The sequence below is a fragment of the Lepus europaeus genome, chromosome 21, assembly GCF_033115175.1.
Source record: "Lepus europaeus isolate LE1 chromosome 21, mLepTim1.pri, whole genome shotgun sequence".
NCBI lineage: Eukaryota > Metazoa > Chordata > Mammalia > Lagomorpha > Leporidae > Lepus > Lepus europaeus.
In genome coordinates, this window is record NC_084847.1 from 19,773,292 (window position 1) to 19,793,969 (window position 20,678).

Sequence of the window (20,678 nt, forward strand, 5' to 3'; positions counted from 1 at the left end):
TACTGTTCTCTTTTTTGGCAATAACATTTTCTTAAGTTTCATTCATTCACTCAAGAGGCAGAGACAGAGCAACAGAGACAGACAGACATCTGACGTGAAGGCTCCCATCTGCTGGGTCATCCCCCAAATCCCTGCAGTGGGCCCTGACCAGGGCCAGGAACTCAATTCACATCTTCCATGTGGGTATCAGAGACCCAAGTACTGGAGCCATCACCACTGCCTGCATTAGCTTGAAGTGGGGTCAGCAGCTGCAGCTGGTGCTGATCAGGCACTCCATCTATTTTATATTTCTTAATATTTTAACTAATATAAATCAATTGTTTATAATAAAAATTAAGTAACTTTTAAAAAAGTAACACAACAGGCAATTGGACATGTCTTTTCAATCTTTGTACAAATATATGAATTCCTATATATTAGAAAATCTGTATCTATATATATATTATATACACACACACAAAGGAAGACATATGTCTGCATCTTTTTACAGATAGATGGATATATCTCTAATACTCACTTTGCCATTCAATGAAAGGCAAAAAAAAAAAAAAAACTCTTTAAAATTGATTTTATTCATTTGAAAGACAGAATGACAAAGAGAAGGAGAGACAGAGAGAGCGCTCCCATCCACACGTTTATTCCCCGAATGGCTGCCGTAGCTGAGGCTGGCCAGGCCAAAGCCAGGAGCCTGAAATTCCATCCAGGTCTCCCCTGTGGGTGGCTGGCACTCAAGTAGCTGGGGCGATTTTCTGCTTTCCCAGGTGCAATAGCAGGGAGCTGGATGGGAAGTGGAGCAGCTGGGACTCCAACTAGCACTCGGATATAGCACTTCAGGCAGAGGCTTAACCTGCTGTGCCACATTGCTGGCCCCACGTTTTTTAAAATGTTTAAAACAACAATAGGAACTCACAGTGATCGTGAGACTTCACAAACATGGGGCTGCTTTTCTCAGAGGTTGAAATCTGAATTTACCATACTTGTGGTTTGGGAAGCCCTAAACTTTGAAATGAAACTGGATTAGTATTACTCTCTGGGTAGACTTACTCTCAATCCCCAGGAATCCCCGAGATAATGACCTTCTTTTTTTTTTTTTTTTTTTTGACAGGCAGAGTGGACAGTGAGAGAGAGAGACAGAGAGAAAGGTCTTCCTTTTGGCTGTTGGTTCACCCTCCAATGGCCACCGCGGCCGGCGTGCTGCGGCCGGCGCACCGCGTTGATCTGATGGCAGGAGCCAGGTGCTTCTCCTGGTCTCCCATGGGGTGCAGGGCCCAAGCACTTGGGCCATCCTCCACTGCACTCCCTGGCCACAGCAGAGAGCTGGCCTGGAAGAGGGGCAGCCGGGACAGAATCCGGAGCCCCGACCGGGACTAGAACCCGGGGTGCCAGCGCCGCAAGGCGGAGGATTAGCCTGTTGAGCCACGGCGCCGGCCGATAATGACCTTCTTAAAATGACTTCACAACACAAAATTATACAACACATGAGGAATCAATCCACCATGCGTAACCTCCCCCCACTCTCAAGGGAAACTTCTCCCATATGTGCAGGGGCCCAAGCACTTGGGCCAACTTCCGTTGCTTTCCCAGGCACATTAGCAGGGAGCTGGATTAGAAGTGGAGCAGCTGGAACTCGAACTGGTACCCACATGTGATGCCAGCATTGCAGGTGGCAGCTTAACCTGCTGTGCCACAGTGCTGGCCCCAAATAAATCTTTCTTAAAAACTACAATATGATACTTCTTATGCTACCTAGTAGAACAGAGAGACCAATTTTTGGACAATGATGAATAGTAATAGCAGGAAAAGTCTACATCAATGATCCCAAGGCTCAACAAGACCTGTTTCTTTATTTACCATGTCAAATAACACTGGAGTGACATCTATTTCACAGGTCACTTAACCATCTAACTAATCTGGAACTTAACTTACAGTTTTATTTCTCCAAAATTACAAACCAATTGTTCCAGCCACATTTATAGAATAATCCTTCCCTGCCCAGTGAATAAGAAAACTAATTTACAGCATAGTAAATCCTGTACATTCACGTTAGAAACCTGATACTATTCTACTGATCTACTTTTGTGGCTATGGTGCATTGTTTTTATTTATCTGTTTGCCAGGATTTTTTTATCTCCTTTTAAAAACGTTTTAAATTTATTCATTTATTTAAAAGGCAGAGAGGGGCCTGCACAGTGGCGTAGCGGGTAAGGCCGCTGCCTGCAGTGCCAGTATCCCATATGAGTGCCGGTGCGAGTCCCGGCTGCTCCACTTCCCATCCAGCTCTCTGCTATGGCCTGGGAAAGCAGTAGAAGATGGCCCAACTCCTTGGGCCCCTGCACCCATGTGGGAGACCCAGAAGAAGCTCCTGGCTCCTGTTTCGGAATGGCGCAGCTCCGGCCGTTGCAGCCAATTAGGGAGTGAACCATTGGATGGAAGACCTCTCTCTCTCTGCCTCTCCTCTCTCTGTGTAACTCTGACTTTCAAATAAATAAATAAATCTTTAAAAAAAATGTTAACCAATTTCCAATACTTAACCTTTACGCTATTTGTAAAAACAAAAGACTGATGCAAGTGCATGTTTATGAAGGAGTTCTCGTACCTTGCACTGCTCTACTTTATTTCCAGCTTCATCCATTTCTTCCTTGAGTGTATCTATTTTCGATGGAAGCCCCTGAAAGTTGGTTCCTGAAGATTTGTGAGCTTGGTTCCACCTGTAAAACAAAAGGGGGATCGAGAGCTGAGAACTTGCTGTATGTGCACAGCACGGTAGAGCCAGGCCTAAGGACAGAGATCCTCCCCTAAACGTGTTCTCCCTGGGTTGGGTAGCAGTACACTGAACAGCAGCCTCTCTCAGCATCCAAGGATGGAAGCAGACAAGAAGAGAATTAGCTGCCCCTGGTAGGCCTCTTGTCACGCGGTGGGTACCTGTCTGCTGTGAGCATCACAGACCACATTTTGTCTCACACAAACCCAGTGCTGCAAAGCAAACCACGTAACCCCTTCCCTGTGCGCCCAGTCATGGAATCCTGCCATGAAACACCCCTCAGCTCTCTCCTGCTCTGATCTGGAATGCTCCCTGTGGACCCCGTGGCCAGCTTGTGCTATGGAGGACTCCTCATGACAGCTCTGTCACCTGTGATTCCTTTCACCAGGGAAAAGCCAGAACTTCAACCATGGAACTGTGAACGCACTTTTTAAAACAGAATCATACTGGGGCCGGTGTTGTGGCACAGTGGTGTAATCCACACACTGCAATGCTGGCATCCTATATGGGTGCCAGTTCAAGTCCTGGCTGCTCCACTTCTGATCCAGCTCCCTGCTAATGCGCCTGGGAAAGCAGCAGAAGATTTTCCCTCCTTCTCTCTCCCTCCCTCCCCCCTCCTTCCTTCTCTCTCTGTAAATCTGCCTTTCAAATAAATAAGTAAATCTTAAAAAAAAAAAAAAAAAAAAGTACCACTGGGGCAGGAAGGCAGTGCTGTGCTGTAGCAGATAAAGCCACCACCTTCTATGCTGCCATCCATATGGGCAACAGTTCAAGTTCCAGTTTCTCCATTTCTGATCCAGCTCCCTACCAATGTGCTTGGGAAAGCAGCAGCAGATGGCCCGAGTCCTTGGGCCCCTGCAACCACGTGGGAGACCTGGATGGGGCTCCTGGCTTCGGCCTGGCCCAGCCCCAGTCATCGTAGCTATTTGGGGAGTGAAACAATGGATGGAAGATCTCTCTCTTTCTCTCTCTCTATAACTCTGCCTTTCAAATAAGTGAATAAATATTTAAAAGGGGTGGGATTATATTGCAGGAATAGGAGGGGGGCAGGTTAGAATAAAGCGTTTTTATTTTCAAATGTGCACTGACCTCTTTGAATATGGGTATGTCTGGAGTCATGGAAAGTCCTAACACTTCAGATTTTTTATTTATGTCTATGTGTCTATCTATCTGGAAGGCAGAGTGACAGCCAGAGAGGAAGAAACAGACGGTACGCGTGCACGCGAGAGAGTATGCCTCCATCCCCTGTTCACTCCCCAAACGACAACAGCCAGGTTTGGGCCAGGAGGAAGCTAGGAGCCAGGAGCTCCATCCAAGTGTCCCGCATGGGTGGTAGGGGCCCAAGCATTGGGGCCACCAGCTGTTGCCTTCCTAGGAGCATTAGGAAAAGCTGGGTTTAAGTGGAACAGCCAGGACTCGAGCAGGCACCCAGATATGGGATGCCAAATGTTCCAAGCAGTGGCTTAACTCCCTGTGCCACAATGCTAGCTCCCTAACACTTCAGAAAGAAACAGAGATCGTAAACAACGGCAGCATGAAGGCTCCTGCTGGCAATTTAGCAGGTTTCCCAGGTGGCTATGTTCCCTTGCAGAGTTATGTTCCACTCACTTCACGTCCTTGATGTGATGAACATACTCCTCGACAGAGAGGCCGCAGGAGTCTGCAGGTGCACCACGAGCAATGCCACGCTGCTGGCAGAGCCCGGACTGCAGTGTCCCACGTGCCCAACTAAACTAGCTGTGTGACCTAATTAATGACTCAACCTCCGCGCCTCAGCTGCTTCATCTGTAAAAGTAAAACAATAAACACTGGATGCCTTGTGAAACTGGCATACGAAGTCAAGGAGACACACAAATATCTATGTATGCATGTGTATGCAGAAAATATCTGGTATATTAAGGGTCCCTACCTAAGGTCAGGTAACATCATTTTCCTCCATGGAAAAGCACAGGAATAAGTACAAGTAAAGATGAAATATTCATGGGGCTGGCATAGTGGATATAGCCATGCCCTGTGATGCCGGCACCCCATATGGACATTGGTTTGTGTTTTGGATGCTCCATTTCCAACCCAGCTCCCTGCTAATGGCCTGGAAAAAGTAGCAAAAAATGGTCCAAGTGCTTGGGCCCCTGCACCCATGTGGGAGACCCAGACAGAGCTCCTGGCTCCTGGCTCTGGCCGGGCGCTGGCCACTGCCATCGTCCAGGGAGTGAACCAGCAGACGGAAGATCTCTTCTCACTGTCTCTCCCCCTCTCTCTGTAACTTTGAATTTCAAAATAAATACATAAATTTTTTTTGTAAAAAAAAAAAAACAAGTATTCAAGTATTTCAGGTTCTCTGATACCTATTTTGATGAAGTGAACAAGACCACGAGTACAAGATCAGTAAGCAGTGCTGAGACCTATGGGAGGCATGGACTCCAGATACGCAGTTCCTGGCAGATAACATCTGCAATGCTGTTCAACCAACCCCACTGACGGAGCACGCACACAGCCCTGTTGAATTAACCTTTAAGACATTCTTCCTTATCTTGAGTAAAAATGCACTTCTGGGTGGCCTACAGTCCCTAATCTGGTTCTGTCACACAGGATTTTTTTTTTTTTTTTGAAATATTTATTTTTATCTATTTGAAAGGCAGAGCAACAGAGAGAGACAGAGGGAGCTATCTCCCATCTACTGGCTAACTCCCCAAACACCTGCATCATTTGGGGCTGGGCCAGGCTGAAGCCAGGAGCCCAGAACCCCATCTGGGTCTCCCATAACCCGTTTCAGGGGTTCAAGCGCTTCAGCCATCATCTGCTGCCTCCCAGGGTACGCACCAGCAGGAAGGTGGATCAGAAGAGACGCAGCGGGCCCAGTGTTGTGGCACATCAGGTTAACACCCTGGACTGAAGCGCCAGTATCCCATATGGGCGCTGGTTCGAGTCCGGGCTGATCCACTTCTGATCCGGCTCTCTGCTATGGCCTGGGAAAGCAGTAGAAGGTGGCCCAAATTCTTGGGCCCCTGCACCCACATGGGAGTCCCTGAAAAAGCTCCTGGCTCTTGGCTTCAGACTGGCGCAGCTCCATCCGTTGTGGCCATCTGGGGAGTGAACCAGGGGATGGAAGACCTCTCCCTCTCCCTGCCTCTCCTCTCTCTGTGTGTAACTCTGACTTTCAAATAAATAAGTAAATTATATATATATATATAATTATAATAATTATATTATATTATATTATATTAATTATATTAATATTAATATTAAAACTAGGCATTCTGATATGGAATGCAGGTGTCCCAAGCAGCCACTTAACCACTGACCCAAATCCCTGCCTTTGATGTGTACAATTAATGGACGGGTATTCCCCTCCCCCCGAGCAAGCTGATATTAGATCATGATGCAGCTAATAATCCACTGGCATCTTAGAAACAAGGAAATGCAGCATTGTTACAGGCATTTCCTAAACCTGTGATCAAAGTCCCTGACACAGAATGGCTCCAGCAATGACCGCTCTGTCACCACGTTCCCCAATCACCTCAGCTTCCTAGAACTGCAATATAAGTCAAGGGACCTGCCAGAGGCGGGGTCAGCGAAGCTGCCTGTTTTTTGCACATCAGGTTTGATTGGGCCACAGCCACACTCATTCATTTCTGCAGCAGCAGAGTTAATCCAGGCTGCAGAGCCTCTAGCACAGACTATCGGGACCTCTGCATGACGTCTGCCAGCCCCGGGACGGAGGATGAGCAATGAGCGGGCCATGGTGGTTGCACCCCTACTTCCAATTCTCACCCCCCTGAGCAGAAAGCCATGTCCACCAATGATTAAAAAAACTCCGAGGCCAGAGCACAGCTGGCAGCCCGCCAGGGATCTCAGTGGCCTCCTCGCTGACAGATCCACAAGTCAGCCACCCTCTGGGCTGGGCCACGTGGTTCACTCCCCTGGCGCGTGCACGTCTCCTGATTGTGAAGCGTAATTCTAAGTACACGGGGCTTGTGACACCGCAGGACCCTCCAGAGCTGTTAGGGCCGCAGATCTGCTTCCTCCAGCATTCCGCTGTCCCCAGGGCCAGGCTCTTGGCACTGTGTGCCACCATCCTGTCCCCTGTTTAACACGCTCATTAGTTTTCCTTAGTTTTTTTCCTGTTTCCTTTCACTGCTGGCTCACTAAGAACAGGATGTTCTAACAACATTTGGGGAAAAGCAGCCTAAAGGAGGTGCACGCAGGCCGTGACCCAGGGCAGGCCGAGCGCGGGGTTTGGGACTTCGTCCTTCTATGTGAGGTCGTTCTCTCGGCGGCCGTGGTGGAGACGGTGACGGCTGCGGGGGATATGACGCGACGCTGCTGCATGACGGGCTATTTCTACAGCTTGACCTTACCTGGCTCTGACCGAATCCCAGTCTAGCACCAACTTGGCGAGCTGTTTCCTCTGCTTCTGGATGTTGGGAATCTCCACCTGGAGGGAGAGACATGCCAAATGGGATGTGCTCGGGGCTGTCTGGCTTCACGCTGTACTTACAAATGTTCTCTTCTGCAAAGGATTTTACAACCCCCATCGACTGCCCTTACTGTCCAGAGATGTGTATGCTCAACCACTGATTCCCGTTAAATCTCGGACACGAGTGACCCATTCACCACCCAGTCTGGACCGATCTCGGCTCCTCTGTGGCACAGGGCACGAGCACCCACCTCTGCTATGCCATAGAGCGGGTCCACGATCTCTTTCTCCACAAAGACTTCGTGCTGAGAGAGCTCCAGGGCCAGCTGATTCGCAGCATCCCCACACGTCTCCAGCATCTTCCTTTAAGAACAAGACCCAACAAGAAGCAGGTGCGCATCCAGTCAGGGGTTATCCTGTGGACGCTGCTGTGCTCGCTACATGCGGGGAACGCACTGGAGCACCACCCGATAAAGCCTTCAAAACAGGACGGGTGCAGGGCAGCGCCTGAAACCCGAGTCCTCCGATTTGTGCTGTAAAATGGGAATGTCTTGGTCATGTGTTTGGCACGTGTGCGCAGGCTGGGGACGTGTGTGGACTATGACGTCACAACTTAACTCAAGAACTGGGTTCTCAAGTCAGGTGGAAACCAAAAGTGTTTCTCAAAATACCCCAAATCTTTCACACCACATCACGCTGCGTGCCTAAAGCGAATGTGGTTTTCTACTGCCCAGATGAGGGGCTGACGTCAAGGGGCGTGTCACACGAGTCGTTTCCATGTCGTTCTCCTGTGAACATGCAGCTGATGTCACACCAAGTACATCTGCAAATGATACAAGGCCGCTGTCTCACTCCGTCTCTCCTCTTCCTCTGACACTAGGGAAGTGGTGTGTGGGGGTGTGGTGGACTGGTCCAGGGTGTATTCTCAGAGGCGCCCCGTTTCCCAAGTTTGAAGGCAGCTTTGCTGTTTCTCAGCTGTGTGGTCTGAGGCAATTTCCCTACCCTCTCTGGTCATCAATTTCCTCATCTGTAAAATGACAGTGGTATTATTACCTACCTCCTGGGTTACTCGGAGGCCTCAAATGAGCTATTACTCAGAAAGAACTTAGCACACGGCCAGCACACCGCCTCACTTTGCTGTTATGAGGGCACCCTTGTGGGAGGAGATACAGACACAGAAACACATCCAGCCTGTGGACATGGCCACTCTCCTCCCAGGGCCGGTACCCCCAAATACGGAGCACAGAGAAGACAATGGAAGGCTGGGAACAGGGAGAGGATTGTAGTCCCTGGGAAACGGGCTCAGGAGCGTAAAGGCCACGTCTGTGGAAGCAGGGCCCGTGGTACGGCAGGAGAAGGCAGTGGCTGCAGGGCCCCAGCCTCACTGGATTCTTACGATGAAAACGGCTTTGTTATTAGATTACTTAAATAATCCACGCCTAATTAGAAAAGAAATCCAAAACGTATATGCTCTTTATCAACCATCACAGACATTCTGGTGACCCTTGTTAAAGAAGGTGACTCGGGAAGTAAAAGGGACTGGCCGGAGTTCACGGATCTGCATCAACAGGTGAACAAGGGCCAGACAGCCCACATCCAAGGTCAGAGGAATAGATACTGACCCCATCGGTCACTTCTGGTAGCCGCCCTTTCTACAGTACTAGCCTGGCTCCTTCTGAAAGGAAGATTCTTAGCAAGCCAGTGGCCTTAGCTCTACTTCTTCTTATGGAGTCTGGCGGATGAGCCACATCACCATGCTCCTGGACCATCCAGTCCCACAGGCGGCTGCCATGTGCACCGCTCAGGGCCCACCCACCCCCACTGACCCACAGGGCGCTCAGCAGCCTCAAAGCAGCTGGCTCTTACCCCAGGAGAGAGTCTTCCAGCTGAGCTGATGCTTCTTGCATATTCTGAGCAAGAGCCGTCAAAGGGAGTTTTTTCTGGAAAGCAGAAGATAATACGTGTTTCTCATTACCTGACCCCCCCCCCCCCCATTCAGATCACGCTCACCGATTTCTTCCTCCAGGGAAATTGCAAAGGTAAGAGACAGCCTGCTTGGGTTCAGGATCCAGTCTCAAGGTAATAGTTGTGAGGTGCTCCAAAACCCAAAACGGTTTGAGTGTCACTTCTTTACTCAAAGAGCTCTGGAGCATTTTGGATTTTCAAATCAGAGATGCTCAACCTGTATCATGCATGTTCCATGCCCTGAGGACACAGGCTCTCTGATTTTCATGACAAATAAGTGCAATAAAATGTCCAATTTCAAAACCTTTTGGGACAATGGTCAGTCTTAAACTGCCTCTTAACTTGGCTATAATCTTAAAATTTAGCATTAGTTGAATATTTTAAAACGTCTGGCTAAATATTTATTTTTAAATTGCAATGTTATTAAGCTCAAAGCCACTATCTTCTTATCTTGGGTTTGTTTTTCAGCCAGCAATGACCACAGAATCACCCTATCCAACATTCTTATCATACAGTCAAGGAACCTGAAGCCAGGCACCCTGGTAGAGAGCAGGAGAGTCGGACCTCAAGGCCCACTTGTTATAGGCAGCGGATGTCTGAACATAGCAAGCGGGTTGGCTTCTGATTCTGCAGCGCTCCGTGAAACTGTGCCTTCCCAGCAGGAAGGGGCAGATGACCCTGACGTTCCTGCCCCCAAAGGGCTCCATCCAGGTCACTTACACGTGTGCCAGCTTATGTTATACAGTACCTCTGGAAGGCTATGCAGGAAACGGCTAATACCGGGGGCTTTGCAATGGGGAGCTGGGTGCCTGGGGAACAGGGCAGGGCAAGACCACACTTTATGTTCTTTTAACAATTCTGAATTTTGACCATGTAAATGTAGAACCTAGGCAAAAACGGTATATTGACTTTGAAAATAGCAAACAACAAATATACTTACCCATCTCGCCTCCCCCCAAGTTATTTTCAAATAAATAAAAGGGGCCACCTCTGCTCCCTAAAGAGACCATTCCCCACCGCTAACTTCTAGAACAGGAAGACATGAGGATAACAGAATATTTCATACCTGTGAGTTATGCTGCCTTTCTAAATGAAGTGAAATATAAGATCAAAAAAAAAAAAAAAATCCAGAGAACTACACTCTCTGCAATTCTGGAACTCTTTGAGTCTATGGGGAATAGAGGAATCTATTTTAACAAGGATCATTTAAGATCTCAGTTGTACAAAGGTACCTTATTTTATTTTATTTTATTTATTTATTTATTTATGTTGACAGGCAGAGTGGATAGTGAGAGAGAGAGACAGAGAGAAAGGTCTTCCCTTTTGCTGCTGGTTCACCCTCCAATGGCCGCTGCGGCCGGCACATCACGCTGATCCGAAGCCAGGAGCCAGGTGCCTTTCCCGGTCTCCCATGCCGGTGCAGGGCCCAAGCACCTGGGCCATCCTCCACTGCCTTCCCGGGCCATAGCAGAGAGCTGGCCTGGGAGGGGCAACCGGGATAGAATCCGGCGCCCCAACCGGGTCTAGAACCCGGTGTGCTGGTGCCGCAAGGCGGAGGATTAGCCTGTTAAGCCACGGCGCTGGCCACAAAGGTACTCTAAAAAGTTCGTGGATAATGTATATTACAAAACACTGTAAATGGACTTCAAAAATTGCCTGCACCGAAACACTCAACCTTCAATTCCATTTTCACATGAGTTTTTGAGGTATTCTCATAAATCGCCTTGTAGCTTCCATGCCCTCACCCCAGCCACACCAATCCTATCTTCTGATGTGTACAAATAGGGAATCCTGCTTCACACCTGAGCCGCGGCTTCTTTTATTTAAAGATTTTGGGGGGCTGGCGTCGTGGCTCACTTGGTTAATCCTCCACCTTTGGCGCCGGCATCCCATATGGGTACTGGGTTCCAGTCCCGGTTGCTCCTCTTCCGGTCCAGCTCTCTGCTGTGGCCCGGGAGTGCAGTGGAGGATGGCCCAAGTGCTTGGGCCCTGCACCCTCATGGGAGACCAACAGGAGGCACCTGGCTCCTGGCTTCGGATCGGCGCAGTGCCAGCTGTGGCGGCCATTTTGGGGGTGAACCAACAGAAGGAAGACCTTTCTCTCTGTCTCTCTCTCTCTCTGTCTATAACTCTGTCAAACAAATAAATAAATAAATAAATAAAGATTTCGAACACCTAAGCATCTTAATAATGATGATGTCGTCCACAACCCTGAACTCCCCTCCCCCACAGGTAGGGGCTTTGGGTTTCCTAGAGAAGACATCTTTTCTACCTCAGGGACGAATTCTTAAAGCTCTACAGCATTAATCTGTCAATGCCTGAGAGCTGTACACACAGAAAGGAATTCTCTTAGATTCTTAGGCCTGGCTGATGCCGTCACCAGCCCCATGTCTCCTCTCCCCAGGTCTCACCTCTCCCCTGCATGGGAGCTGCTGGGGGCCCCTCCTCTGTTTTCTACAGTCCTAGACTGCTGTGACTCTCTCCATAGCACGTGACCCTTATGGTCACCTAGCTGCTCCCTCTTGCCAGGGGCAAGGCGTAGACACCCTCTAGCCCTGTCTTCGGCACTTTCATTTGAAGTTGAAAGAAAAAAAAAAAAAAAAGGAAGCTAAGCCATTAGGCTTCAAAAATGGGCCATGCATTATTTTATTTTATTTTACTTTTGTCTCTGTTGCCTGGAATATTCCCGTCACCTGTCACTGATTTCCTTCCTTCATAGCTCAGACACCAGCTCCTTCAGGAAGGCTTCCCTGACCACCCTGACCACCCTCCTCCACCTTTAGTGCCCATTCTTGGTCTGCTATGCATAACACTCTCTGCATATTTTATGCACAATGCTATTTTATAATTATCCACGCATTTGGCATAGGAGTTAAGGCGCTGCTTGGGTACTTGGGCCTCTCCCAGCCATATGGGAGACCTGAATGCAGTTCCTTCAGGCTGGCCCAGCCCTGGCTGCTGCTGTCATTACGGGAGTGCACCAGCAGATGGAAGAGTCCTCTCTGTCTCTCCTCCTCTCTCTGTAACTCTGCTTTTCCAATAAATAAATCTTTAAAGAAAAAAAAAAAAAAAGACGTTGCTTGGCACACCTGGTTTTGAGTCGCAGCTCTGCTCCTGATTCCAGCTTCACGCTAATGAGCATCCCGGGAGGCAGTGCGTGGGTGCTGGCCCCCATGTAGGAACCCAGATCCAGTTCCGGACTCCTAGCACTGGCCTGGCCCAGCCCTGACTGTTGCAGGCATCCGGGGAGTAAAACAGCAGGTGAAAGAGTTCTTTTTGTTTTTCTGCCTTTTAAATAAATTTAAATGTATTTAAGAAAAAGTGAACTCCTATTAAAAAAAAAAAAAATCTAGCCATGTGTATGTATCCTCCCCAAACAGGCCAAGAACACTTAACATTTTACTTATTTTGTATCTCTAGCATTTTTACCCAGTAGGTTTCTGATAACTATTTGTTCTCAAAGAACGTATGTGACATTAGGTCGTGTCTCAGAGCAGACAACAGAAACCAACAGGACATAACTGTGAGAAGAACAGGGACATAGCTGGGGACTGGTGGGTACCCCGCGGATGGAATGAATGAGGAGATGGAATGAATGAGAGGAAATAGGAGACCACGAGGCTGATAAGGCAAAACGGGATCAGATTACAAAGAGCTATGTCCTGCTACAGATCCTGGACTGTCTTCCGGCAATGGGAAACAGGCAGCGTCTCTTAAGAGGTGGCCCTAGCATGCGGCACTTCAAAGGGTGGAACTGGTCCCCCAAGCACTACAGAATGTTTACCATCTGGGTTCTCACCCTCCAAATGCCAGGAGTCTCCCTCAGTCCTTATGGTGACCCAAATATTCCCTACACTCTTCTGAACATTTCTGGAGGGTAATCCTGGTACCTGTTGAGAACCACTAAGATAAGTTTAATTTGTTAGGCAGGAGGAGACCCAGACTGATTTGTATTTTAGAAAACTGATTTGGGCTATCAGGCTGAAGACAGACCGGAAAGGAGGGAAAGTAAGAGGCAGGGAAGGTAGCCAGGAGGTGACCACGACAGCCCAGTAAGAGGAAACCAGGTCTTGCATTGAAGTGAATGAAGGTGGTGGAGACACAGTAGGGTGAGGCATTTAAAAGGTATTCACATGCTCTCATCAGACAGCTAGAAGAGGGCGGAGGAGAAAATAAACGGGAGTATAAAACCACCCCACGGTTTCTAGCTTGCATCACAGGAGAGGTGGAATTCCAGAGAGTCAACACAGAAGGAAGAACTGGTTACGCGTGTTCAAACTGACATCCAGGGCAGGAAGATTCTGGCTTGGCTGAAAGTGATCTAGAAGTCAATGGCACAGGTTAATTAGATGCCGCGAGAACACAGGAGTGGCTCAGAGCACAGCACTCTCGAGAATAAGAAGAGGAGGAACACTGGGAGACAGATTAAAGGGCAGACAGCAGAGACACCACAGCAAGAGGGAGCAGCAGGGCAGAGCCAGGGGATGGGTCTGGTTCTGAGGGCTGGGAGCCTGCAGGGAGCATTCCTGGATTCGTAGGCGGATGCAAACTTCCAGCAGGACTCTTGTGCAAGGAGGAAAAACCCTGCTGTCAAACCCTGTTGCCGCAGAAATGTCCAGGAAAAACAAAAGGGCGATACAGATCATCTGCATACTGGCTTTTCCTTTTGAGACCTATGACAACAAAGCCATACCGCAAATCCTAGCTTCCCTGTGTGCCACAGAAGTGTCACCTTCATGGGGCGTGGGCTCTCAGGGTTATTAGCCTGTGCTCATAAGCTAGGAACCTGGAGAAGCAAGGTCAGAACTGCATAACCAACGAGAGCTGCCGTGCTCTATTGGCAGCCCAGGGGCACCTGAATGCTCTGAACAAATGTGCCCTGGAGTGGACACTGGATGCCTCTCCTGCTGCCTCTCCTTCCGCCTGTCCACAACAATATCCTGATTATTCTTAAAGATCTACCAAACCTGTGAGTTGGAGGCAGGCTCACAGCCCAGGCTCCAGTGCTGGGGCCAATCCGCCTGAGCCACACAGAGCATCTCATCTCCCTGCCCAGCTTCACCCTGCCTTCCAGGCGACGAGGGTGAATGGGGATGCTCAGAGATGCTCAGGGATGTGGAATGTGGGCTTTGGTTGCCTCTGAAATGCTAGACCAAAGACCACCTCGAGCCCCTCCCAGCCTCAGGAGCTCCCAGTCAGCAGGCCAATAAATTACTTCTACTTTCCACGCCAGTTTAAGATAGGCTGTCAGCTTCTTGTCATAAAAGGATTCCTAACCAACACACCCTCTCTCTTATCAATGAAGATTCAGCGTGAGTGGGGCTTGCAGGAGGTGTCACAGGTATGGATGGTGACAGAAGAGACCGATCTGCTCATGCCACTTGGGAGACACTAGCCAATCATGTCACAGAGAACGGGTGACCCCAGTCACATCTGATACTCACATGTCTCCTCTCGACGTCGGTGCCATGCTGGCCCTGGAAGCACGCCATCAGGCGCTTATGGGAATGGTGGCACATTGACCGCACTGTGTCCAGGCGCCGCTCGATCTGGCGAGGCAGAGACAAAGCCATCATCTTTACAGCCTGAGAGCAGAGTGGTGCTGGCATGGAGGTAGGGAGAGCACCCTGCAGTCCAGCTCTTTGCTTTGGGTATAAGACATCAAGGTTCTCACCGCTGACATTTTGGGCTGGGGTACCTTGTGTTGTGAGAGTCGTTCTCCGCCAGTGTGGTATATTTTGTACCTCCGGCCTCTACCCAATAGATATCAGCAGGCCCCCAAATCCCAAGTTGTGACAAGAAAGGTCCCTGGGTACCGTGAAATGTCCCCTGGAGGGGAAGACGGCCCCCAGTTCAGAAGCACGGACCTCCCACTTGCTGTCAGTGCACAAGCTACAGCACCAGCAGGGCCCAGGTCCAACGGAGCAGAGCTACAAATGTACAGTGCAGGTCTAGGCTCACTGCCAAGAGGGAAAAGCCACAGGGATACCTGGAAATCTCTCCAGCGCACGGCGATGGAGCATTCTACACACGGCACATCAGACAGAAGATCAAAGTTAATGTTCTAACATTTGGACTTGAGATTTCAAGTTCTCAAAATCATTTCTTATTCTCAAAATATCTCTTATTTTGTTTCGTGTTTTTTTCTAAGTAAAATTTCTAAAGCAGACTAAGAGAGTCAAGCAGGAGGAAATACTGGCCTAGGGGACCCACACATCACGAGAGGCTTCCCAAAACACGACTGCTGGGATATGGCTGTTTATGGCGAAGAGAGCTGCTTTAACAGGCAGGAATGCCAAACATGCGCATTCTGATGACTCATGGCAAATGAGAGCAGGCCCGTGGGGACGCTTTCTATTTTAAAGAAAAATCAACAAATTCAGAGCAGAATTCATTTTGACCCCAAAAACATTTTATCCAAGGAGACAGTCCGTGCTCTTGCTGAGGTCCTCATGGCACAGGCAGCTTTTCTGCAGACCCACGGCCCCGTCACCAGGACTCTGCTCTGGCAGCAGGGTTGCATTCAGGAGCAGATGCCACACGAAATCTTACAAAGACCACATTTTAAAACGCTAAAAGCGGAAGGCATTTGGCGGACAGTTCAGACGCTGCCTGGGACGTCCGCAGCCTGCGTCAGAGTGGACGGGGTTGAGTCTTGGCTCCCCTGTGTGATCCAGCTTCCTGCTGCTGTGCTCCCTGGAAGGCAGCAGGTGATGGCTCCAGTCCTTGGGCCCCTGCCACCTACGTGGGAGACCCAGATAGAGTTCCTGGCCCCTGGATTCAGTCTGGCCCAGCCCTAACTGTTGCAGGCATGTGTGGAGTGAGCTTGTGGAGGGAAGATAGATAGTCAGATAGACAGATCTCTTTCTCTCTCTCTCTCCTCTCTTTCAAATAAAATAATAAATAAAAAACCCAAAAGCACCAGGAAACTAAAGGCACATCCTTCATTTGTCACGGGAACAAAACAAAAAGCAAACGCGGCTCCTTGATTTGATTTTGATTCCCGTTTTCACTAGGAGACGCGCACAAGGACAGGAGCCCCATCCTGTTCTGTTCACTGCCTGATGCTGAGGGCCGGGCATGCTGTCACAGGAACAGAAGATGTTCTTTTACTGTTCTGAACAAACAGGACACATGTCTGCTGAGTCCCCGTGCGAGGCGTCGGCAAAACAACAGTAAACACATCCTGGATCTCCGCCTGGGATTCTCAGCCTCCCCGGGGAAACTCAGCACAACCAAAATAAAAGGCAGCGGCTCCAACAGAGACCCAAGGAAAGAGGTAAGAGCACTCAGAGCAAATCAAGGTGCATCTCACAGGAGACATATCCCAGGAACTTATCATCTCAGCGGCTTGGAGCAGTGGCAATAATAACAAATCACTCGTAGCCGGCCCCTCCCACGTGTGAGGCTCTGTGGCCAGCGTTTGCCAAGCTCAACTCACTGACTCCCCTGACAACCCCATGGGGTGGAGACTGCCCTGGTCCTCCTAGAGGCACAGGGAGCGCGAGTGAGAGAGTGAACTTTGCGGTACTAACTTAAGTGGGTCAGGGAACACCTAACACCCTGGGACAGCATGGCGGTGGACATGTGTGTGAGGGTGCTTCCAGGCGAGATCAGTGCGCTGGTCTGATGTGAAGACCCAGCCACAACGTGGGCTGAGGGTCTGCAGAGCCCTGAAAAGGAGGTGAATTGATCTTTTGCCCTCACACCGGGGCAGACTGGACTCCTGCCTAGATATCAGCGGCTGCCTCTGAGCTCCGTAACTGACAAACCACCGCCTCGGGCTCCAGGTTAGACCCTCGGCTCCCCCGAGTCTGAGGGCGGCAGACCTGGACTCAGTCTGTGTCACACGATGGGCACCCCAGGGTCTCCAGCCGCTCGCACCCTGTCATGGGACTTAACTGCTGGAGTTGCGTGAGCTGACTCCCCTAATCCACGCCCCTTTGTGTACCTGCACGTACTCTCCAGAGAGCCCTGATAACCACAGCCAGACTCAGCAAATCCCTGAGGCCACAAAGAGCCTGGGGCCCACCTAGCCCCGGGATTCAGGTGGCCGGCACCAGTGTCTGACCTTGTGACCAGTAATCTCCTTTCCAGTGGAGAACTCCCAAAACCAGAGTGGGAAAACACTGCAGCGAGGGCAGACCGGGGGTTCCTGGTCACTCGCAAACCCCTCGGACAAAGGGACAGCTGCCACCAGACTCTGTCTTCCTGCAGGTGCCTGCAGGGTCCACTGGCCTTCCCTCAGGGCTTCAAGGATTAGCAGATAATGTGTACACCCGAGGTGGGACGTGGGAGGGAAAATGCCGACATGAAAATCCAGTTTGGTTAATGCTTAACTGAACCAAAGAGTAATTCTCAAAGTCTGAAAATGAGTTTAAAATATACTATAGAAACTACTAGGGATGTTAAGAATATGATTTTTTTTTAAAGAACTCTTGGGGCAGGCTTTGTGGCACAACAGTTTAGCTGCCACTTGGGATGCTTGCATCCAATACTGGAATGCCTGAGTTGGAATCTCAGCTCTGCTTCCAATCTAGCTTCCTGCTGATGCACACACACTGGGAGGTAGTGCGTGATGGCTCAAGCACTAGGGCCCCTGCCACCTACATGGGAGACCCAGATAGAGTTCCTGGCTCCTGCTTCAGCCTGGCCAATCCTGCCTGTTGAAGGTACTGGGGGGCTGAATACGCGAATCAAAGATCTCTCTCCCTCTCTCCATATATCGCTCTTTCAAATAAATAATTTTAAATAAACATGCTTTTATTTAAAGGTTTATTTGAAAGGCAGAGTTACAGAGAGAGAGAGAGTGAGAGAGAGAGAGAGAGAGAGAGAGAGAGATCGATCTTCCATCCATTGGTTCCCTCGCCAAATGCTTACAATGGCTGGAGCTGGACCAGGCCAAAGCCAGGAACCAGGAGCTTCTTCTGGACTTCCCTAGTGTGTGCAGGGGCCCAAGCACTTGGGCCATCCTCTGCTGCCTTCCCAGGTGAATTAACAGGGAGCTGGATAGGTAGCAGAGAGCCTGGACTTGAACCGGTGGTCATATAGGATGCCGGTGCTGCAGATGGCGGTGCAACCCACTGCACCACACAGTTGCTGGCCTCTAAATAAATCTTTTTCAAAAACCTTCTATTCCTCAATTTAAAAACTTTCCTAAGGGGGGGAGGGAAGACCTTAAACAAACAAACAGAAAACCCCAAGAAGTACTCTGATAACATTCTACCTGTTGGTGGCTGTGATAACTTAGAAGGATGCCTTGGTGGCTGTGATAACTTAGAAGTGGGGCAGCATCTTTCTACACAGGAAGAAACTCTCCAGGGACTCACCTGAGATGATTGCTATGGGTTGATGGGTTGTGGAAATGAAAGGCAAGCAGACAGGTGAGCAGGCTTCATGGAAACTTCTACGCAGAAGTTTGTCCTTCATGAGTATTCTGGGGTTGGGTGAAGGGATGTGGATAAAAGAACCACAGGCGTCTGGGAGAAATCCCCAGGCCAACCATTAGGAAACCTTGTGGACAGAGTGGAGTGGCCCAGGCCAGGTTCCCTCTGTCTTCAGGGAGGAAGGAAAGTCTAGGCTGAGAGCACCCTCAGGCCTCAGTGTGGTGCTGGGAGAAGTGGCTGCTGTCCCTGGGAACCTACGCCCTTCAGGCCCCAACCCAGTCTGGAGCTGGAATGTAATAGCATGAGAGGGAGCAAGACCTGAGAGCTGTAGGCTGGAGCCAGCGAGCCCCTGCTCCCACTGGGAGGGCCTGTCTCATCAAGGGAGCCATCACAGACTGGAGTCTGGAGTCTCATCTGGAGACTGGAGTCTCATCTACCCAGGACCTGAGATCAGGGCACAGTGCCCGTGCCCTGGCCAGGCCCTCCCTCAGCCCCACCCCAACACCTGGAACCTGAGAGTAGGCCTAGCCCCATGTGACCCTCATCACAGAACACCAAAGTTTCAGATCCCCTTTTATCACCAAGCAGTCAACTGCGTTTCTTTCCTACTCAAGACCAGGCTAATTTGATACCATTTCACATAAAACAAAACAAAACAAAAACAAAACAAAACCCCCCCCCCCACACACACACACACAGAACCATACAAGCTTCCAGCCTCACTTATGGATTTTTTTCCCATGTCCTTAAACAGCATTTTTAAGACTCTATTTTGTTACCTGTAATAGATCTTCACTGAGGACTTCTGTTTTCTCGGCTCTGTGGGAAAAATTGAAAGTTCCGAGTTAGAAATCCAGAAATGAAAAGCAGCTCATGAAGTGTCACAATTACTAGTCTGGAGTTTAAAGCAGAACAATCGGAAATAAGTGATAAGGGGAAATACTTCGCCGACTTTCAGATCAGAGGACAACTCAGAAAAACCAAAGAAACAGAAGTTTACAGAGCATAACAGCCACAAAGGTGACCCCGAATGGCTGCTGTGAGACCAGCCTACCTCAGTGGGTCTGGAGTGAGAGCGCATTGTTAACAAGGCCCTCCCTGCTCCGAAGCCCACTGCAGGAGCCTACAGACCAAGCTTTGGGAAAAGACCACGCTACAGAAGCTTCCACTTCAGTTCTTAGAATGATCATTTCCACGTTTCATAGCCTTACTGAAACAAGTTAGGCGCAAGCCTAGAAACAAGGCAAAGACGCAAGTCTAGGCCCTCAAACACAGTGACAGTAGAGTATGCCCTCGTTCTGACTTCTCCCCACCTGCACTTCTGAAGAAACAGTGGGTTTCCATAACTGTCCCTCTGCTATGCTACACAACTCTTAACATCATCTACCTTTCCAGGAAATGGAGGCGGTGGCCAGCCCTCAGAAGAGGGGCATTCTAAGCTGATGCAGTCTCAGCTGCCAGACCATAATAACTTTGCCTTTTCTCTCCAGTTCAAAAGGGCTGCATCACGGTGAATACCTGGAGCTCCCACAATTTCAGTGCATTTTTGGACATTTGGTTCAAAGAGTGATTGGACTCAAATCATTTGATATCCCTACCAAATTTACACTGAAATGAACGAGGAAATTTTTAAGAGAAAGGAAGTCTGTATCTGCCCTAAACAGTGATAGGTCTAGGAAGAGGCCAAAGTAAACCTAAAAACATAAAGCCTTTTTATAAGACATATTATAGGGCAGGGATTTGGTTTGGCACGGCCGTAAGACATTGCTCGGGACGCCAGCATTCCTTACTGGAGAGTCTGGGTTTTGCATGCCCCTGATTGTAGCTTCCTGCCCCTGCACACCCTGCAAGGCAGGTAGGTGATGGTTCAAGCACTTGAGTCCCTGCCTCAGATGGGGGAGACCTGGACTGAGTTCTGGACTCCTGACTTTGGCCTTGTCTAGCCCTGGCTGTTGTGAGCATTTGGGGAATTCAGAACAAATGAGGAGGAGTAGGGGTGAGAAAGACTGTGTGATCTTGGCTATGAACTAATGCAAGAGAAGGAAAAAATATTCAGCCAGAAAGTGAATGGGACCCCTGGAATGACCTCAAAACACTGCGTAGCTAGAGCAGTACCAGCTGTGGGTGAGGGCAAGAAGTACCACGGACC

The 20,678-nt window shown here is 49.5% G+C and overlaps 1 protein-coding gene across 6 annotated transcripts in view; it reads right to left on the reverse strand.

Annotated features, from left to right (window-relative positions):
• The window catches only part of ARHGAP17 (Rho GTPase activating protein 17), a 96,775-nt gene that overhangs the window by 35,683 nt on the left and 40,414 nt on the right, over positions 1-20,678 (reverse strand). For all 6 annotated transcript variants that reach the window (XR_009864745.1, XR_009864744.1, XM_062180676.1 and 3 more), the window contains exons 2-7: positions 19,309-19,348; positions 14,588-14,692; positions 9,045-9,118; positions 7,430-7,541; positions 7,120-7,196; positions 2,597-2,708 (exon numbers count right to left, since the gene is read on the reverse strand). Coding sequence is in view for 4 of the 6 variants with exons in the window: in XM_062180676.1 (XP_062036660.1) it covers positions 2,597-2,708; positions 7,120-7,196; positions 7,430-7,541; positions 9,045-9,118; positions 14,588-14,692; positions 19,309-19,348 (520 nt within the window). In the remaining 2 variants the exon portion in view is untranslated. The remainder of the gene's footprint in view (positions 1-2,596; positions 2,709-7,119; positions 7,197-7,429; positions 7,542-9,044; positions 9,119-14,587; positions 14,693-19,308; positions 19,349-20,678) is intronic.